Source organism: Zonotrichia albicollis, chromosome 15, assembly GCF_047830755.1.
Source record: "Zonotrichia albicollis isolate bZonAlb1 chromosome 15, bZonAlb1.hap1, whole genome shotgun sequence".
Taxonomy (NCBI): Eukaryota; Metazoa; Chordata; class Aves; order Passeriformes; family Passerellidae; genus Zonotrichia; species Zonotrichia albicollis.
Genome location: NC_133833.1, coordinates 8959230 through 8981109, shown reverse-complemented (window position 1 = coordinate 8981109; position 21880 = coordinate 8959230). Strand labels below are relative to the sequence as shown.

The following is a 21880-nucleotide window of genomic DNA, read 5'->3' as shown; positions in this document are numbered from 1 at the left end:
GACTCCCAGCTCCAGACGTGCAGCCCAGGAGCTGCGGTGCCCGCCGTGACCCGGCGGGTCCATCCCAGGCCAGAAGCCAGCGCTCACCATGCGCCGGTGGGGAAAGATCAGCGCGGCTGGGCACAGACGGAGGAGAAGAAGACTTTTATCCCATTGTTTTTCCCCGTGATTAATCCATCTAAAGTGCTCCTCTGAGCGTAGCCAAGGGCAGTGTAAGAAAGAAGCAGTTTGAGCTTTGTGGGGCTTTTCTCTTCTCCTTTTCTCCCCCCTTTCCAAGTGTGCTTTACAAACATCCTCCCCGCTCGCCCTCTGTATTTGCAAAACCGTCTCCTTCTGCCCATGGCTCCTGATGAAGTCCTTGCAGAGCTCCTTGTCCACCTCCAGTCTTTTCAGCACGTATTCAAATTAACCCTTTTGTCCCATTCACACCCCCTTTCTTTGGCGGATATTGTGGCTTTGCCAGCAGCGATCCTGCAGCGGCTATTCTAATGTAAGCGCATTCTGGCAATGCCTTGAGAACCTGATCAAGATCATCCCACAAGTTTAATCCCTCCAAATTACAAAATGTTTACTATCATTCACCTTCACGCGGCTTTATTCCGTTTGCTTTCTTCAAGGAGCGAGCGGGACGTGTGTGCTGCCAGAGATGCCCCTTCACGTCTCCAGCTGATCACCTCAATGGGACCAGAGTCAAATGGTCAAGGCCATATGCGTATGAAAGCCTGGGCTGTGCTGCCAGCTATTCTCTCTAGCTCTGCATGGATTTCACACTTTCTATCCTGTTAGGATGCCTACCATTTACTTTAGCGTTGATTTTTTTTATTCCATTTCTACGTCCTGTGTCATCTGGATTTAATCTAGTTAGCAGATTTTATGCCTAAAATTGCATTGTTAAAGGGAATTGTTTAAATGGGGACCGGTGGAGAACCCTGAAACCCTTGGAACCGGGGTGTCCCCCCGCCCAGCGCCGGCCACACATACCTCGACTGCTGCGGCCCTTGGCTTGGTGCGAGGGGCTCGGAGGTGGCTTTGCTTTCTTGAAAGCATCCATTGCTATTTTCAGAAGCACAAACAGATGCAAATGTCTCTGCAAACATTGCACAATGAGATGCAGGGAGAGGACAGCCTTTCAAAATCTCTGAATAGCCCTTCAAAGCAAGTCTAATTAGGGTAAGTAGAGGTAATAGGCCTACTTGCGTTTTTTACACTCGATTTTTTCCTCCCTCAAAGCCTGCAAGGCTCTTTTTCCCCTGTGGCTGGGGGGTGGTGGTGGTATATACCCTCTCCCATTTGTTTGCGCTAACAAATGTAGGGATGAAAAGAAGGGAGAGAGGTAGAAAGGGGTTGGTGGGGGGGGGGAGTGGAAAAATCAATCATTTGAAAAGTCTCCTCTGTTAGTTTTTTTGGTGGCTTTTCCTGGTGAGATAGATAGCGGCAGAGCACGCAGCATCCTGGCTGGGGCCGGGTGTGGGGCAGGCACCAAAGCAGAGCCTGCAGCTCGTGTCATGTGGAACTTCAGTAAGTGAAAAAGAAAAGCAGAAGGTATGGGCTGAATACTTGGGTAAATCAGTAATAGAGCTAAAGGGCATATGCCTGTAGGGAATATGTTGGCATAAAAGAGCTTTAAGAGGGGCCATTCATACTGACAAAGGGAGATTTGAATTGCTGCCTTCACAATAGCATGAAAGGATGGGCTTGGGGTGTTCTGAAACAAAGTGGAAATCATACTGCCCTGAACGGCTCTAATAAGCTTTTAACTATTTTACATTATGGCATTACCTCTTTTTTTTTTTTTTTTTCTTCCCCTTCTTCTTGTGAGCCGAGTGCCAGCCCCACTTAGAAGTGTGATTTATACTTTTTTCTTCATGGTAACTTTGGAGGAAAATAGATGGGAACTGAAAGGCAGTAATTCAGCTTTTTCAAGACAGGGAGGGGGAAATGCCATCATTTCTGAGCGTCCCAGAATCACACCAGCGCGCTGGGCTCCCTGACTGCCGCCGGCAGCACCCTCGCACGTCTGGGCCAGGGATGCCGGCTCACGACACCAACCACCCGACTAATTGTGCTCATTAGCAGCCCTGCAATCAGGCAGATATCGCTGTGAGTGCACTAACACTCGCTCGCTGCTCTGTGCAACTTAGGTGGGCTTAGGCGTGCACTCCAAAACCCGCAGATATTGCTTGGCAACCACCCCGACTTTCAGCATCGGCAGAGCTTCAGCATCTCAGCCGATATTTGGGGGGACCCGGGGGGCGCAGCTCCCACCCCTGGCCTGGGAGGAGGCAGTGCCTGGCCTGCGTGTCGGGAACCGCGCTGGCTTTGTGTGCGCTGGGGCTCCCGCCCCGGCTCCCCCCAGATGGTGCGATCGCACGACTGCACTGTTAAAATAGAGCTCGTATAGACAATTAGCCAATTACTCACTCTGTCATTGCACTTTCTTCTTGTAACTGAGATGCAAACTGGACTATGTCTTCTTTGGTAGCTTCATTCATTGGCAGCATTATTTAACGACACTTTTGTCAGCTTTGGGTCTGCCCAAAGATTTCTGAACGTAGCTTTATGAACCCAGAAAGGGGCGCCCCGCGGAGTGAAAGCGGACTTTGAACCTACAGACCACGCTAAAGACAATGAATTTCCCAAAGTCAGGGAAAGAAATCCAGAGCATGGCTACCACAGGGCATGTGGCTCTGTCCCACATTGTCAGGAGCAGTGGCTATGGGGAGAACAGCCCAGTAGCCAAAGGGGTTTGAGTGCGTGGATGCATGGGCCACTTTCTCTGCTTGGATATCTCTGAAAAAATATCACTGCAAGTGCTGCTGGGTCTTTTTAAATATGCAAAGGTTGGGCAGCTCTTTTGGACCAGATCACTCAAGAGACTCTTTAAGACTGGCCAATATTAAGTTTTGTTTCTTTAACAACCCAGTTTAGCTTCAGCACATCTGTGCAGAGCCACAGCCACAGAACTAACTCAGAGGAAATGGTAAGAGAGAGAGTTTGGCTTGGCATTTTTCAGGGAAGAACAAATACTTGCCTACTGCCTAATGAAGAAAACTCCATTGTTCTACACGTTTCTTTGAAATGGGATAATGCTTTTATTATCCATAACTTTTTGGCAACAAGCATAATTAATGGCTCTTACCTGTGAAGTTCAAGCCCAGGTAGATGCAGGGATGGGTTATCTTTAGGAAAGAAGGAATGAAGAGGAGAGAGGTAGAGGTAGAGGTAGAGGTAGAGGTAGAGGTAGAGGAGGAAGGAAGGAAGGAAGGAAGGAAGGAAGGAAGGAAGGAAGGAAGGAAGGAAGGAAGGAAGGAAGGAAGGAAGGAAGGAAGGAAGGAAGGAAGGAAGGAAGGAACAATTCTCATTTGTTTCCTTCCTGAGCATAGAGTTTCTGTGAGATTTATCTGTGAACCCTCCAAGCTGGGTTAGAGTGAGGCATGCACTGGGCACACACACTCACTCCCTCTCAGGGTGTACACAGCCACCAGCACCTTCCCTCAGCTGATGATTCCCTTCACTGGATCCCACGTGGCTCCCTGCATCTCCCAGCATCCCAACAAGTGAGGTGACAGCCGAGGTGACAGCCGTGCTGGTGACAGGTAGCCCAGACCTTCCTGCCCTGCGACCAAGGACCTCATTAGCTGCCACTTGATTTATCAAGAGGGCATTATGGCTTTGGAAGCTGACATCTTTTTGGATTGCAAATAGGAGAGGAGGAAACTGTACCCTGTGAAAAGATTGATTAAATACTAATTAACCTCTTTTCTTAGATAATGAAAGCACTTCAGTGAGCTGGATAAACACGATGCGCATCAGTTGCTCTCCTGGTGAAGCAAGGGGTAATTGAGAGAGCAATATCCATTACTGGTGTTGTGACAGGAAGGGTTTTCCTTTCAGATTACAAAAGACTTGTTGCAGAAGAGATGGCACTCAAATTGGAAGGAAAAAGGATACCATATTCTTTATCTCAGGAGTTAAATCCCTTTGGTTTGAGTACTACTACCAGTGAAGTAGAGAAACTGCATTTTATATCTAGGGATTGTCAAGTGAAAAAGTAAGAAAGTGAATCAAGGTCTTGGGCTTTGAAGGGAGGGATTGGCTCAGCTGCTTGTAGTTGCTGGTCTTTACTGGCAATGTCTCTAGCTTTTCCAGGATCTGAGGAAAAAAAAATAGATAAATACTACCCATTCTCTGTGAGTCCCAGAGACCAAATCGGAAAGCTAAAGGAGAAGAGATGCTTCTTCTGGTCCATGTTAAATTTACATCTGAAGGCCATGTCCCATTGCTCCACACAGATAGCAGCTTGCCTAGAAGGACATTGCTTCCTCCAAAGTGAATGTTTTAAAGGAGAAATCCAGGGAGGAAAGGATTGTTTAGGGTAGGTTTATCAACCTGCAAATAGTGATTTTCATTATTTCTGACCCTGTATTTGAGACTCTCTTGTCTGTGCATTATCCTGAAGGTCAGCACGGTAATCCAACATGAAAATGACCACGCTGGGAATTTTGTCTTCCTCCATTTCATTTGTAACATTTGTCTTCTCTGTTTGGCCCCATTTATCTAACCTGTTCATGGAGGGCCCCCAGGTCTCTTGCTCCCTACAACAGAGAGAGGGCAAACTTCTGCTACCACAGTGTCCCTCGGCTGTGTGTCTCTTCTCCTGCCACCTCCAAAAGTGGACTTACACCTTCCTGGATTGGGGATTTTGTATTTTCATGTTTGCAAATGTTGTCTTTCTTCAGGCTTGTCACCTCAATGGAAGCTGCAAGCTGGAAAAGCAAGATGCTCTGCCTGGTTTGGGCTGCAGATGCCAGGTGCTGCCCCAGACAGTTCTGCTGGAGGTGTTTAGCTGGGTATGATTTTATAAGATTGCTGACATCTGCCATGCAGAGAGGAGCAGAGCAAGTGGTTTGTTTGTAAAAATAAGTCAATTAACTCCTACAGATGGAACTTAATCCATTATTTGTGCAACAAACTATTAAGGTCTGTAATCACCTTGGACTGCCATTAGGCAGCTTTAAATGCTTTCCTAGAAGGCAATTTTGTGAAATCTTCAGGTTAAAGAAAAAGATTATCCTGGAATGTGCAGAATGTAATAATCCAAGAAAGAGACAGTGAAGTCCTGAGGACTTTGCCAAATCCCTGTTTGGGAAATAGAGGCATCAGTCCCTCAGATGCTTCAATTTGTAATTAAGTACATCCCACAGGCATGAAGGAAGAGTGGAAGGGAGGCTATGCACTGACACAGGCAGGTCCTTCTCCTTAGCACAATGAAGCTCTTGGATTGAAAGCAAGGGATCAGGAGGCTGAATAGTGCCACTAAATGAATGAGCTCGAGCAGGGATGTCAGTGAGATGCTAAAAGATTTCCAATTTCTGTGTTAGGATGCCAAATTTCTGGACTCGATTTCGACACTTCCATTTGGCAGAGTGCATACAAGTCTGTGTCTGTGGACCATTATTCATGATTACTCAAAGAATAAAGTGAATATCTTCTCTAAAAGTCTTGCTTCCACAAGTTTTCACTCTCTTCATAGCTGTGCTGTGTGCTCTGTCCTACTGACCTTTGCCAAAATCCCACTGACCTTTGCCAAAGTCCTACTGGCAGTCAATGAGTAAAGCAAATGGGGTAGGAGCTGAGTGAGAAGAGTTTCTTGTGCTTGTGCAATCACACACATGGCTTGGAGAAGGGTGGCATCTCAGTCCCAACCTCTCTAATGTGATATTTCATTTTCCTTTTCAAATGAACAGTTTCATAAGATTTTCTAGCAGCAAGATGAGGGGTTCTAACAGATGCTTCGCAAAGTCAAACAGAGGCAAAAGCGAGAGACCTGAATAACAACAAGTGCTGTGCCATCAACATTTCCACGCTGGCAGAGAAGAGCATTATCCATGGGGAAGAGTCTTTTCACTCTTGTCTAGTGGATCTTACACTGAAAGAGTGACAAGTGAAAAATAATGGTGAAGATAATGGAGGAGCCTTGCTCGGCGTGTGGAGCCCTGGTCTGCACCAGCAGAGCCTCACGTGAGCCCTTTGCCATCTCTCCTGAGAGAGCAGCACCCTCAGCATGAGAAACCCTGCTTCCATCACCCCCCAGCCCAGCCTCTCTCCTCACTGCCCTGGGCATTAATAACAGGGCTGGGATATTAATAAATGGATCTGTCACTGCACCAGGGCCCTGTGACACCTCTAGCTCCTCACAGAAACCATCAGGCTGAGGAGGAAGAGAGAACAGGCATTAGTTGTTCATGGGCACTGCTACCAGGCTACTGGGCATAAACCCAGTACTAACAAGTCATTTAATTTGTTAATCCATACTCAAAAAGCTTCTAGCAGTGTTGTTTAAAGACTATACAAGTAAGAGGCAAAGTATCAACTGCAAGTATTTATGGGGTATTTTTCCATCTCTGTTCTGCTCATACACAGTGCTGACAGTAAACCTGCTTGGTCCTCAGCAGCTCTGCTCCTCCAGATGACTTCTTTTAATTGCATGTGCCACCAACAAAAAAAAGCTCCTGAAAATTAGTTCTCACCTGCTTCTGCTCTGATAATCTCCACTTACTGTACGGATCAGTCATAATGGAGCATGTGAGCCCCAGAGATCTGTAATTATAATATTAAGTTTCATGAGCTCAGAAGTGGTAGTGCAGACTGTATTTTACAGATCATGTACAGAATAAAGTCAAAATCTATGACAGATTGAGGCCCAATAATGGAAACCCTTCTGAGGATGCTCATAATGAAACACTAAGCATCATTTGAGCCTCACCACATCAAGTATTACACTAAATAGGGCACCACATGGCATTGAAACTACAGAAAATACTTCTAATCTAAAACCAGTACAGAATTTTGCATTTGCAGTTATTTGCTCACTTGTTGAGCTCAGGTAATTCACAGAGAATCTCCAGAGCTTCAAATCAGTTGGAAAAGGCTGAAACTGAGTAGTTCCAGCTCCTGTGGGCCCTCCTCCTCAGAGCACACAAGCATCTTGTCATTGGTAGGGGAATTTTCCCCACAGTGAATCCCAGCAGAGAGAAAGTGGGATAATCCCAGATGTGTTTCAAGAAAGTCTGTGCTGGATGTCTCCCAGCCAGCAGGGATTCCCTATCAATGCAGCCATCTCAGACTTTCTCTCCTAACTAAAGGGGAATTAAGAGAGACCTAAGGACTTGCAGAGCCTCCTGGCAGAGGGTCCCTAATGCTTGCATGCCCTGGAGGTGGCTGAGTGCATCCAACAGGGCTAAAGTGGTACCAACACCCATCAGCAGACATGAAAAAATGCACAATGTGGTGCTAGGATTAAAAATCAAGATTCTTTTTCAGTTATTTCTGAAATCAATAAGGATCTTGCCATTGGTTTCAGTGGGACTAAGATTGTTGCCTATTTACATATTTTTTTACCACAGAACAATCTGGTATTTCCAAAAAATTTGCTAATGCTTTCATCAGCCGTAGTATTTAATTCACGTATTTTTCCCCCCTGTACTAATGCAAGGAGATTATTTTAGTGCAATTAAAAATAGCCTCCTGTTTCCAGCCGGGGGAAGCCTGTTGCAATTCACCAAACTATTCTTTTGATGAAAATAAATCCAAACCCCCTCGTTGTAAACGGGGGTGCAGGTTGGTCTTGCAGCCTCTGAATGTGGGCATTCCATCTGTCCCGGCGGCAGATTTGTTCAACTATGTCTGAACCTATCACTGCTCCGGGGAAAAACTGTTCTCTGACTCATGTTAATGTATGAATCTAATTGTGTCCTCACGCAATTTGCAGCTTTCATTGCCCATTAGGAACATTAACATCATACACTGAGTGCTGCTAGATGTATGGTCTTTATATACTGCATAATGTCCACAGATCTCTGCTGGCAGCTAAGAAACACAAAAGAATAGAGGATATTTTGAAGTTTTGTGGAGTTTTTTTTTTTTCCTTCTTTGAGATTGAAGTCCAGTGTCTTGGGACCCAGTGACTTTAGATGACCTTCCGCCTCCATGGACTGTACTAAATTTCAGCCCCTGGAGGCTCCTGCATACAAAACCTCCTGGCTTTCAAGGGCAGGTGCAAGCAAAGCTTCACTGCATCACAGATTAAGACCTGTTACTGCCAGAATTAGATTTCAAAAATCTCTTTTATTTAACGGGACATCATTAAGGAGCTGCTCTATTCTGGTTGATGGTGTCTTTAATTAATGTTAGTATTATGCTGCTATTAGGATTTTAAAAAAATAGCACTTTTCAGCATTTGTAGTTACTCAGAAGCAGAGGTGGGTGTGTGTCTGTATGGACATGCATATGAAAAGTGTGTTTAAAATATTTATCTCTATTGCAGGCTCAGGCACTCACAAAGGAGGAAATGCTGACACTGAAGTATCTGTGCAAACTTAATTCAGCTCTTCTCCTTTTAATTTTTGTGACAATTATATGATCCCAAATTACATTTTTGATGATATCTCCACATTCTTCCCACAGGAGGGTTAACATTCAGGCAGAGATTTTGCCTGTGTGATGAACAGCTAATCGGTGTTCCGTTTGATGCTTTCAGTGTTTGCCCTCTGCCCCTTCCCCCACACCATGTATGATCATGTCCTGAAGAATTTCTTCGTGGGCTTTTACTGCAGCCCTGAGCATCTGAGTGCTCTGAAAACTCTGCATAATTAAATCCTTAAATTCACTGATGAGGGGATGGTGGTACCCCAGTTTTACAGATGGGAAACTGAGGCACAGAAAAATGAAAGTCAATTCATTCCATAATCCGTGGCAGTCCCACCAGAGATCTGATTTATTTGGGTTTGTACAACACCATCTCTCTATCTTTCCCCACAAACTCCCTGCTACCTGCACATACAGTTCCAAGTCACCCATGTTTTGGAGATGGCTGTAGAGACATGTCTGAGCTGCCTCATTTCCCCATAAAACAGGGAAAAGAGGATAAAACTTGGTTTTAAGGGTCTGTGTGCCCAGTGCAATATGGGAGCATTAAGCAATTCAAAAGACAGTGGGGATGGAGTCAGGAAGAGTAGAAGGTAGGGTTTGAGGGGTCAGAGAGCTCCCCCATTGCACACAATTGCAGGAGAAAGGAAAGTTTGGGATTTTGTAATGTGGAGCAGATTTCCTGGCGATGAGGGTACTTTTGACACCCTCAGTCTCTAACTGAGTGCCGGAGCTGTGCCACAGCTGGTGCAGAGACCATGGGATGGCACCTTTGGCCACTCTCTTTCCTTTCCCTGCCTGTGAATGAACTGGGAGAGCCTCCATCGCACCTCATGCCTTGAGGAAAAGAGGCAGCTCATGCTAGTCACGTTCTGCCAGTGTCACAGCTTCAGGGGAAGTTACAACCTCTGTGCCCTGTTCAGGGGTTCAGCACCTTCTGCTTGCCCCAAAGCTCCTGACACCTTGCAGCTCTGCTGTGAGCCTGAAACACGGGCACTGCTGGCGTCCTGCTGTGCTTCTGCTCTCTGCCCGCATCTCCTGGGGCTGTAATCCTCTCCCTGGGACACTTGGAGACCAGCAGGTGTGTGCAGATAGCCGCAGGTGTCTGTGGCAGTGGGGTGTCAGAAGTGCCCCTTCCCTTCCCTTCCACCCAAGCCTCCTTCCGAGGAGCGAACCCCTCGAGTTTAAGTGAACCCCTCGAGTCCAAGAAACAAAACTCCAGAGGCGTTGCCAAAATTCAGTACAAACGTTAAAAAATTTTATTTACAGAGTAAAGCACGATTTCTTAAAAAAAAAAAAAACCCCAAACCAAACCAAAACAAAACCCCCACTTTGATAAGAGGTATAATAATAGAATAAAGCTCTTTATGTACAAAAATACAATTTTCATATGAATGAACATCTTGAATAAATTAAACCGCTCTCTGGTCCAGTCGCTGAATACCCCGTGTCTGCTCCCACTCTGAGGCAGGCCGGCCGCGCCGGGGGTCAGCATCTATAATGCATGAGGCTCTCCGCTGTCCGCCGGGTGCGGGGTCCCATCGGGGCCGGTGCTGAGACCCCCGGCAGGGGCTGAGCCGCCCCGGGGCAGGGCCGGGGAGCCGCGCTGAGCCCCGCGCTGCGCCCCGGGCCGCATCGGCCCCTTAAGCCTTTTCATGGCATTGTCAGGGCGTTCAAACCAAATTTTCATGCTCGTTTTTCTTCTCTGGAGAGCTACAAATTGTAAAATTGACTTTTCACCTCGTCTGCGGCAGCAAATCTGTCGCTTTTCTTCTTCCCGGTTTTTCGGAGTGGAGCGGGAGGCGAGGCGGGGGCCGGGGGGAAGGGGCTGGGGGGAAGGACGGTGATGAAAAGTGCAACGGGACGAGACCCCCCCTCACCCCCGCCCCTCTCTCCGCCGGCCCCGGGCCGAGCTGCGGGCGGTGCGCGGGACGCGGGCGGTGCGCGCTAGCGGAGGGGCGCGCCCGGGCCCGCGGGCAGCCCGCGGAAGCCCCTCAGGCTGTCGGCGGGCGCATACGCGCAGTCCTCGGAGGTGGCGGGGCTGCTGGGGCCGGAGGCGGAGGCGCAGAGCGAGGGGGCGGACGGGGAGGCGCTGGACAGCCAGGAGCCCGCGTCGCTGCCGGGGCTGGGGGGCGCGGCGGCGCCGCGGAAGGCGGGGGGCGGCGGGAGGCACTGCTCGGCCAGGCGCAGGGTCTCGGACAGGGCCCAGATGTAGTTGTAGGCGAAGCGCAGGGTCTCGATCTTGGTGAGCTTGGTGTCGTCGGGGAAGGTGGGCAGGACGCTGCGCAGCTCGTCCAGGGCGGCGTTGAGGTGGTGCATGCGGTTCCGCTCCCGGTCGTTGGCCTTGACCCGCCGGCTGCGCTTCAGCGTGTGCAGCAGCGCCTCGGTCCGCGCCCGCGCACGGCCGCGCCGTCTCCGCCGCTCCCGCGGAGCGCCGGGCTCCGCGCCCTCGCCGCTGCTGGGCGCCTCGGCGGGCATCCTGCGGGAGAGAAGCCGGAGCCCGTCACTGCCAGGGCAGGGGAGGATGGAGCGGGGAGCGAAGGGGAAGGTGCGAAGCTGCCAAGGAAAGGGTGGAGGGGGAAGGAAAAAAATAAATAAATATAACGGAGAGGGTGGCGGTGCGGGTGCTTGGCAGGTGCCGGCGCTCCCGTACTCACATGGAAAGGCACTCCCGGGGATGCGGATAAGCAATAACGGTGTGAAAACACAGAGAGGAAAAAGCCGAGCCGGCCGCTATTGGGAAAAGCAGGGGGATAAAAAAAAAAAAAAAAAAAAAAAAAAAAGGCGAAAAAAAAAAAAAGCCAAAGCCCGGGGAAAGGCGGGGCGGGGGGACACGCGACCGCGCGTGGCTTTGAAGTGCTGCGGGCTGCGATCCGCTCGTGTGAGCGGCGGCTTTGGCACACGACGGCGCGGCCGCCCGTTCTTATAGCGGCGGGCGGACAATGGCCCCGTGGCCGCCCCGCGGGGCCGCGCCGAGGCGGCAGGTCGGCCCCGTGCGCCGCGCCCTCCGGAGCGTGCCCGCAATTACCGCGGGCGGCCGCGCATCTGCCGCGCCCCCGGGGGACGGGGGAGAGAGGGGGGCGCCCCCTTTGTGTCCCCCCCCTCCGTGTGTGCGGGGAGGGAGGCGGCAGGACAAAGCGGGGCAGGGGGTGGAGGGGTCACCGTCCCGCTCCGGCCGGAGGGGCTCCAGCGGGAGTTTAAACCGCTGCGAGCAGGGGGCTTGGGGAAAGAGAAAGGTTAATCTGGATTGCCAGGGGATGAGCCGTGGGTTATTGCCCTGCCAGATGCGGGCGGAGGATTTGGTCAAGTTTTCGTTGCACCTTGCGGGTTTTTCTACACCCACGCGCCAAAGTGAGAATGCTCTAAAATAATAAAACTCAAAATGAAAATGCGCTAAAATGATAAAACTCAAAGCAGGTATTTCCCTCCTGCGTTTCTCAGGTGAATATCAACACGCGCTTTGGCTTTCACGTGCTTCACTTTAAAAAGGATTTTACAGGTGTTCAGAAAGTTAAAAGTTCCAAAGGACCTTTGTTTTACAAGCTTTGATGGTTGTATTCACAATACATCCTCTGAGGTCTCCTCCTATATATGCATATATACACACTATATATAAAATATACGCTGTATATACATATATACACATTACTATACAATGGATTGATACAATTCTTCTTTGTCTGGATAAAACCACAGAACTGTTTTGTTTGTACTGTTTTGATTGTAAAGTTCTTGCTGCTTCTGCCAGTCCCCATTCAGTGCTAGGGTATCGCCATCTCACATTTTGGGAAGCCACAGTTTTGTAAGTGGCTGGAAAGTTTCCTAATTCTGACATCAGGCTCTTTGCATCCTGCTCTCCCTGCGTGGAAGAAGCCCCATTGTCAGAGCGCTCAGGTACTTGTGTCCCTGGAAGGTTTTCCGTTTCACCGCCCATCAATAGCCATTTTCAGGTGCCTATGCCTAAACTCACTTGTATTTACCTGATTTCCCCTTACACAAAATGAAGATTGATTTCCCCTCCTTTGATTTTCTTCTATGACTTTGATAAACAGGGAAAAGTGACAGCATAAATTATTATTATATATCTTTGCATTTTCAGTTCTTAGCAACCATTCTTTACTTGAACCTGAGCGAGGAATTCTATGAAAATAATTTGTTTTCCACCCTCCTCGCTTTGCGACGACCCACGACACCAGCGAACTGCCACAAACAACCTTCTTTGTGCCAAGAAGATCACGCACAGAAGTGAGCAATCCAAAAAGCCCTGGGTGATGAATATTAACGAGTCTCAAACTAGAAGTAGTTTGGCAGTGGCCGAGCTTGCAGGATCAGCTCTCTTTCTGCTTTTTACGTCTTTATCCGCTTGCAGACCAGGGCTGTGCGATACACCCAGGTACGGCAGGAGACGGGGGGGCTGGCTGATCCCGGGAGGGACGGGGCTCTCTCAATCACCGGACCCGCAATCAGGCTGATGTTTTTAGGGCCTCTGCATACATAAGTGACTTTCTGCGCTAAGCAGTTCCACTTCACTGAGTTACTCATGTCCTTAAGTGACGGCACAATTAGAGGGCTCTGTCAGCGGGCAGAGACCGGCGGTGGAGTTTCCAGCGCTACCCAGAAAGCCAGAAGGGACCAAAATTTAAAGGTTATGGAAGCATATGGCAAAAAGCGTTCAACTTTTGTTACTGTGCGTTTTATATATAGTGATATAAACTCCGGTGTTGTCTGCAACACTTTTATTGTCTTTTGTTTGGTTGTCTTTGAGCAGTCAATAGTTTATTCATTAAAATGTTTATGATTCCCTAGAGTTCCACAGACTTTGGCACAACCGATCACTTGTCTGAAAGTTTGCAGTGAAAGCGCATTATTCATTAGTCCTTATCCATCATTTGCAGTTTGTCATTTGTTATTCTCTTGTTTTAAAAGTTTGTGCTCCAATCAAGGAGGGGAGAGAGCACCATGTGTCTCTGTGATCAGTCACAGCCATGAATAGGCAGGGCTGAAGTGAATGTTTCACAAACAACCCATAGGCTGAAATTTGTTTGCATAATCTATTCACTGCGTACTTATGAATAACGAATGCATTCACAGAACCAGAATTGTTTCAGGAAGCCTTCGCAAACAGAAAGAAGTGCTAAATATCTCGGATAATTTATTCCCGATGAATAATTCAACCAGTTCTATCACAGGCAGTCTACTAATTTTGCAGATAAATTATTCAGCCAACACAGATAATGGCTCTTACACCTTATGGGCCCGCTCCTGTGGAAGTCAGCTGCTGAAGTTATGTGAAGTTTTTGGGATAGGAAAAGAAAAAAATTCCAAAATGAAATAGGACCAGTGATTTCAAGAAACACACAGTGTGTGTTAGCATCTCACTGATGTGATAATTCTTATTCTGAGTTTTAGCCTTTGATATTAATTTTTCCACCTTAATGTAAATGTAGCTGCACTCATGAATGATATTAATTTCATATTTTGAACTCTAAGGAAGTTTTCAGAAATACTTCTTCATTTGCTTTAAGAGGCGGCACTTAACAAAAGTGAGAGAGAAAGAGATTAGAATTGTATTTTTTACTAAGAAAACTGCAAAAGTACAGCTGGATCAGCCCATCCTTCCTTACAAGCCATGGCAAACTGCTCATCCAAAATCCAAATTGTTGTGGGTGCATTTCCATGCAGCACAGTTAACACTTGTAAGGCCTGGAGCATGAAGCTGGTTTCTCTGCCCTCATGTTGAGACATCATGTGTGGGGTCTCACCCATGGCTGGACTCCAGAAAAAGTAGGAATTGATGAATAAAGGTGGAGGAAGGACTTTTAGAGAAAATGTGCCACAAGGCTCCCTGCAGCTCTTGGGATGCGCTTTTTCCTTCAAGGGAAGAGCCAGACCAAGAGAAGATGTCATTCCCTGGTGAGTGTTTGTTGCACCCCGTAAAAGGAAATAAAATTCCACAGGATTAAACTTCACATTTCTAACCAAACCAAGATTTTGGTCATTAGAGCAGTGTTAGCATCACTCTTCAAGCATGGAAATGAGCAGTTCACAGTAAAACTGCTCCTACAATTTGAATGCTTCAGAGAAGTCAGAAGTACATAATTTTTTTTCAGGTCTTAAGATTCACATCATTACAGCAACTCAGCACACTCTCTTTTGTTACATTACTACAAGAGGTCTTGAACTAATGATGAGTCCTTGGGATGAGTGGCAAAATAACAAATGAACCAGGAGAATACTGCTTTTTTGCTCCCTCATTGTTTGAAAGCATGGCCAGAAAGGGAAGGAAGAGCTGCCTGTGGAGAGTGCTTGAACCAGATTTGGAGAGCTGACATGGCTGATGGCAAAGCCAACAGAAGAAAGCTGAGAGCTGGACCTGGTGCCTTGCAGGGGTAAAGGAAGGATCATGCCTCCTCAGCCCTGGAGATGCCCAGGAGATGCAGCAGGGATTTTAAAAGCAGGTAGAAAACCAGGAGATGGTTCAGGGGGGCAGCTTGTCTCCTTGTGCTTGTCTGGGCATGGTGTAGAGCACGGTGGCTTCTGTCCAGCCTGGTCTGGGGACAGATGTGTGCTGAGGGCTGCCAGGGTAGGGGTGGACATGCTGTGCTGTGCTCCTGGGACCCTTCCCTGCCTGGAGTCACCTTACAGTGCCCAGCCCGAGGCTCTCAGGGGCTGCAGGGGCTGATGCTGTGGCTGCTGCCTAATGGACAGCCCTGGCAGCCCAATATCTGAAAAGGATCTCATGCTGCAGGGCATTAACCCCTTTAGGAGCAGGAGCCAGTTCTCCTGCCAGGGAAACACCTTGGGAGCATCTCCAGGGCTTTGTAAAGGATTTGGCCTCGTCCCCTACCTGCCTGTGGGCAGTGTGAGGCCTCGGGCTGTGTGCCAGGGGCTGCCTGGGGTGGGGAGCACAGGGAGTGTCCCCATGCACCAGTGGGGTCCTGGCCCATGAGCCAAATCCTCCCTGAAATCCTGCACAAGTGCCTGGGAGTTGCAGTCATGGCTCAACCCCTCCTGGGGGATCTGCAGAAATAGTGGGAATGCTTTATTTTCAGGTTTTAAATGTGTGATGTAACATTTTGCTTCTCTTTGAAAGGGGGGGGGGGTTGAGTTGGTAAACGATTGTTCCCTGCAAGCACAAATGTATTTTGTTTGTTGTAATTAAAATGTTTTAATGAGACAACCATAAAATCAACCATTAATTATTTTTTTCAAACACTTCTGCTTCCTTTTGAGCTAGGTCTATTTAGAAATAGTTTAGAGAGTAGCCTGCAGTTTTATTCTTTCTGTGGTATTATACACAGGAGTGGAGAAGTCATTTATAAATAATTACACAATGTTTTGGGTCTTTGGGTTTGTATAATATATCAAAGCGATTAGTACATGCATTGTTCCATTGTAAATGGTTTTTTTTCCTTCCTTTCAGTTTCACTTGCCTTGTCTTCTATCTAAACCTTTTTCGTGAAATCCTTTGTCTTCCTCATTCTTTTAGCTTGTTACAGTGCAGGGACATTCTTCTTATTCAAACACTCACAGCATGAGCAAAGAAAGCTACTTCTGTCGCATCTTAAGTTTTACCATAACTTTCTGGCATTTTCTTTTCTTCCAATTTTCCCAGACCACTGATAGGGTAATGAAGAATTATAACATACATCAATTATTGGTGCTCACGGTGTATTATGCTCCTGAATTCAAGGGGAGATAAAGAGAGAAAAAAAAAAGTGCCACTTTCTGTGGTTTTGAGGCACATGAGAGAGGACTCGGCGCAGATTATTTATAACATCTTTCTGAGCATCAATTATGTTTGACTCCTACAGCCACTTCCTTGTCCCACTGGTTTTATGGCCAGAAGGAGTCATTTTTGTGTGTGGTAGCTGTGGCATTTAACTTGTTTCTTTTATGAGGAGCCCAAACAATGCATCTTCAGGCCAAACAATCTATCTCCTTGAATAATAGCCCAAATGTCACTCAAGTGCTCGGGGCTGGGAAATGTGTGATCGCGGTAAAGGACCACGGGAAGAAAGCATCACTCTTTCTGGAGATGGAGGGGCTTGTGGGGTCCCTGTGGGGCTCCCCAGCATGGGAACCCCCAGGAGGTGGGCTGGACCTGGTGTGGGGTGCAGGTGCCTGGGAATGCAACTGGCTGCCCAAAGTTTCAACAACCCCAATCCAAGTTCTCCTATAAAAGGGGACAAATCCTCCTGGTGTGGTTGTGTTGCTGGGGCACACTCCCTGCCTGGCCCTTCCCCAGCCTTCTGGCTGCCACATTAACTGGGAGAAATGAGATTGGGATGTTGTCACCTCTGAGAAATGAGCCCTTTCCTCCCACACCTATATTGTGCAAGAGAATTTTCTTATCTTCTTTTTTCCCTTCCACCTTATCCCTCCCTCTTTTGTTGATTTGTATTTTACTAATTGAAACTAGAATACTTATCTTTAAAGAAAGGGACAAAATTCCCTCCCTCTTTTGTTGATTTGTATTTTGCTAATTGAAACTAGAATACTTACCCTAAAAGAAAGGGACAAAATTCACTGACTGCCCTGCAGGACAAATCCCCCAGCCACATCCAAACCAGGAGTCTTAACTACATACTCAGGTTTTCTTTAATACCTTCCCCATCAGTAATTCTGCTTAGGAGGGGCAAAGACAATCCTGAAACTAGAATACTTACTGTAAAATAAAAGGACAAAATTCACTGACTGCCCTGCAGGACAAATCCCTCAACCACATCCAAACCAGGAAGCTTAGCTACATACTCAGGTTTTCTTTTATATTTTCCCTGTCAATAATTCTGCTTAGGAGGGGCACAGACAACCCGAAAGATTTAAGCACCATAAAGTGGGGGTGAAATTGAGCCTGAACTCTTGGGGGGCCTTGGGGGTGCCCCCCAGCTCTGGGGCTCTGAGGATGGAGCCTGCAGGCGGGGGAGGATGGCCCAGGGCAGCCTGCAGGTCCCCAGTTGGGGCCCGGGGGATTTGCTGCCATTTGCATAGCAGGTGTTGGTCCCGGGCCATTCTTCCTTAAAGGAGTTTTAATACGGGATAAATTACTGGGAATTAGGAGCCGGCAGGCGACAAGAAAAGACTCTTCTCCTGACCTTGGCAGGGGAATTAGAGAGAATAGATGAAAAAAGGAAGAAAATCTAAATGCAGAGGCTTGTGCCCTGACCCAGGGAGTTTGGGGTGTGCAGGCAGTGTGGGGGGAGCTCTCCCCAACTTCTCCCAAAATTGAGGTTTGGGCTCAGGAACGCAGTAATCCCAGGACAGAAATGCGATTACTGGCCTGAGGATCTTTGATTGAGTAGGTCTGGAAGGGGAGTTTAAAATGTTAATCCCTGGTATAATCCCTCCTCTGGCATTGTAGGGACAAGGGTTGCACCCGAAGGGAATTGCCTGCTTCCTTCCCCAGGATTTGGGGCGGGAGGGCAGGGCTGGGGAGCAGCCCCCCCACGGATGTGCCACACAGACACGTGTCCCACATGTGCCCCAGCCATGTACCCACGTCCCCTGCACACCCAGTGTGTGCAGAAACACTCACACACAGGCACACGTGCAGCTCCTGTGATGATGCTGGTATTACATACATAAATAAATGTACTTCTGCGCACAGAATGGGAGAGGAAGGCTGGGTCACTCACATTCCCAGGGAGCCTTGATCGAAATTCCCTGTCACACCTCAGTCTCTGCTCTGCCCCAGCAATTAGAGCACAATGTACATAAAAGAAAATTCAGATTTTTAAGGTGGTTTTTAGTGCGGAGCCTTTTTGAAGTGCATCCACTTCCAGGCTGTTGGGGCAGGTAGGAAAGGTTTTTCTCTAAAGGGACATCAGTATGAAACCATCCAGATGTTCTTCACATCAAAGGAAACTGGATGTATTACATACATAAATAGAGGCAATCTATAGTAAAAGATTGTATCAGTGAGGAAGAAGATGACAATTCCTCAATTAAAAAAAAAAACAAAACAGGTGAATTCACCCCAAATGAGATGTGAGGGCCAGGCAGGGCCCTGACAGGGCTTGCAGGAGCCCCAGAACCTGGGCAAAGTGGGCAGGTGGGAAAGGAGGGGAGACAGCTCCAGCCAGCAGTGCTGGGCTCAGGGTCCTGCCTCTCACCCTGACCCCAGGGATGACCCTTTGGGGTGCAGGTCCTGCCACCCTGGCCATGAGAGGGACAAGGGTGACACCCCAAGGCTCAGCACTGCAAATTCGGCCATGCAGGGATGACGGTTTGCATCTCAGCATTTGGTACATGATGTGCTCATTTGCCCTGCTTTCTGGAATTTAAAGGGACCCTTTGCACTGAATTAAATGGCCTCTGGCTATTCATTTAACCTAACATTTATGTTAGTATTATATGTGCAATATACCCCTTAAAGGTCCCATTTTTCAGGGACAAACCCACAGGCATGAACAGCTAAAATTCCAGTCTGAATTCAACCCCTGGTGGGTGAAAGCAGCTGTGAAGGTGAGGGAGTCCATCTTGCTCTTCATCATGCTCACAGCCAGGAACCACCGCTCTCAGTAGCTGTTTGTGATAATGCCTCCAGGTATAAAGAGAAAAGAAGAGAAAAATAATAGGGCTAAACTCCAAGTGTAACAGCCCTTGAAAACCCTCAGGCAACATATGGGTGCCCAAACTGCTGGGTTTGCTGGCACCGGTACAAAATGGTGGAGCTGAACTGGGCAGAGAAGGAGTAATTCTGCAGGAAGACACTTGAGGTGCTGTGCTTTATGCCTGGGGTGGGACTGTGGAGGATGCAGCTAAGGCTGGCTCACAGTTCAGTGGAAAGAATCGTTTTCAAGGTATATTTTAGCCCTTATAATCCCTGAACATTGGTCTGCTGGTGTAGCTCTAGGTTTTAGGCCTGCTAGTACATATTTTGGAATGGCTTGAAGGGGTAAAATGCTGAGTAAGTACAAAGTACTAGTTCTAGTATTCAGGAATTCAGATATTCAGGAAGTTGGACAATGGAGCAGCATGATGAAGGGAAAGCAAATGTTGTCCTAGGTGAAGTTTTTTTCCCTTGGGGCTGGGTGCACTTCCACAATAAGAAGCTCCTTTGAAACAAGTGCTTGGCTAATGAGGGGAGACAAGTTTGGCTGACATGTTTCTGCTGGGCCTCGGCTGAGGGGATGCCTCTTTCTCTTCCAATTTAAGCATGTAGCAAATTGTGTTAAAATAGCTAATTATAAATGAAGAAGTGAATGTGCTTCTTCTTAAACCCTTAAGAAGGGTTTAAGAAGAAGCACTTAAGAAACCCTTAAGAAGGGTTTAAGGCATAAAACCCAAGGCATTTTTTTCCTTCATCTCAGGTTTAAGTGATTAGGTTTTGAGTTGTTTCTGTTTATTCCAGTGGGAATAAACAGAATATAGAGATATTTTCTCTGGAGCTGGTGCAGCTTCACTTCTCCAAAGCAGCTGTTGGAGTAAATCAGGGCTCTGCCCCTCTTACCCCACTGTGCAAACAGGAGAGGATCCAATGAGACTGAAAAAATGGGTGAGAAATATCTTTCACTAGATCAATTTTTATTTCTTGTCGTGTGGGCCTTGTGTATATACAGCTGGTGCTACCCCAAGGAATCTTTTCTCCCTTTCTTTATTTTTCCCCCAGAAACAAATAGGATATGACTTGGATTTATTTTTATATCATTCTCAATGTTTGGTGTTATTTATCTTCATTAAACTGTTAATGGCCCCAGACCCCCACCCCACAGATGAGGTGCCAGATGCTGGGAATTTACCTCTGGGGCTATGAACTCCAGCCACCATCTTCACCAGAAAAAAAAAAACCAAACCAAAACAAAACCAAAAAACGGGAAAAACCCAGCTTTTCTGGCTTGTAAGTGATGGGAATTGCCACAAGGTGTCAACCTCCACTAAGCTGCAGCTCGGAGCCCGTTCTGCAGCGGCCAGGATGGATAACCCTGTGCAGAGGCTTTGCTGAAAAACCCGGGCACCTGTTTCAAATAAATGGGAAATATCTCGTATAACACAGAAAAATGTTGTTTCTCCTCCATTCTTTGCTTTATGGCAATTCTTCTTTTCTATTTAATTGTTTTTTAATTTTCCACAATGAGCTTTAGCCAAATTCCGTGTTTCCCTTCATCCTTTTCTGTTGACCCTAAAGGAACATTTCCCAAACATCATGACAAACCCAATAAGTATATATATACATATATATATATATATGTACACTTACAAGTATATATATATATATATATATATATATATATATATATATATATACTTACTAAGTCTCTATATATATGTATATATACTTACTAGTGTATATATATATATATATATATATATATATACTTACTGGGTTTTTCCTGATGTTTGGGAAATGTTCCTTTAGGGTCAGGAGAAAAGGATGAAGGGAAACACAGCATTTGGCTAAAGCTCATTGTGGAAAATAAAAAAAATAAACCCAAACCTGTTTCCTCACAGGACCATTCATGTGAATATTGGACCTGATGATTCTTGTGGAATATTCTGTGTTTCTGTGTTCCCTTTGGCATGCAGTGTGTACTGGTCCTGTTTTCAGCCATGCCTTTTAAGCACCACTGCTTTCTGCAAAAGCACTGTCCCAAGTGCCTTCAGATTGAAAGCAATCCCAAGGATTTCTTGCCTTTTTTTATTCCTCAGCTCCCTGCAGCCTTGGCTGAGCACAATGTCACTCATGGGCTGGTGGCATCGCTCAGAGCCAGACGTGATGATGTGACAATGGTTTATATAATGAGGAACTGGATTTTCCTGGCACAACAGTTTCAGCTGTTGCACAAAAATGGAGAGGGAACACCCTGCCAGCCACTTACACTTTGAATTGGGGAGGTAGCACTTGGCAAACTGGTTCTTGCTGGGGAGTTGTGGTGTTTGGCTGGGAATTGCTGGCCCAGGGAAGGATTTGGTTTGATTTTCCTGATGTGGTCGCTGAAGTGATAAGTCTGGAGAGATTAAAAAAGGAATTTGGAGCAAACCACAAGGAAATATGTAAATGATGGAATTATGAAGGTAATAGAAATGGAGAAGTGTTTTTATGCAAGACAACTGAATGTTGTTATCTCAATAATGAGGTAAAAATGCTGAGGGGTAAAGACAAAAGACATTTCTTCCAGGATTAGAAGTGAGCCCAAAATTGCCAAGGCCTACTGGAAGTGGGGGGGGGGGGGGTGGTGGTGGAAAGGAGCCTGTTGTAGCATTTCTTTTCCTTTAATAAGCTTCTTTTTCTGGGTGTCCTGAGTGTTCAGATGTAGCACACTTAGTGCCTAGTAACCCAACAAAGCTTTGATTGGTGCCTCTGCAGAAAGATTTCCTTTTCCTTGCAGGTTTCTAACCATGAAAAAAACCCTGAGATCAGTTGCTTCAGAATCCTTAATTAAACACAACAAAGAAGGGCAATTAGAGCTGTGTTTTCCTTTTGTCATCCAGCAAATCTTGCAAACCTCAAAAC

General features: G+C 47.0%; 1 protein-coding gene across 1 annotated transcript; it reads right to left on the bottom strand.

Annotated features, from left to right (window-relative positions):
* Positions 1-9758: 9758 nt before the first annotated feature.
* Positions 9759-10916, bottom strand: NEUROG1 (neurogenin 1). The gene has a single exon (XM_074552311.1). It carries the CDS (start codon positions 10903-10905, stop codon positions 10375-10377), a length of 531 nt encoding a protein of 176 aa, XP_074408412.1. The 5' UTR covers positions 10906-10916; the 3' UTR covers positions 9759-10374.
* Between the last annotated feature and the right edge of the window lie 10964 nt (positions 10917-21880).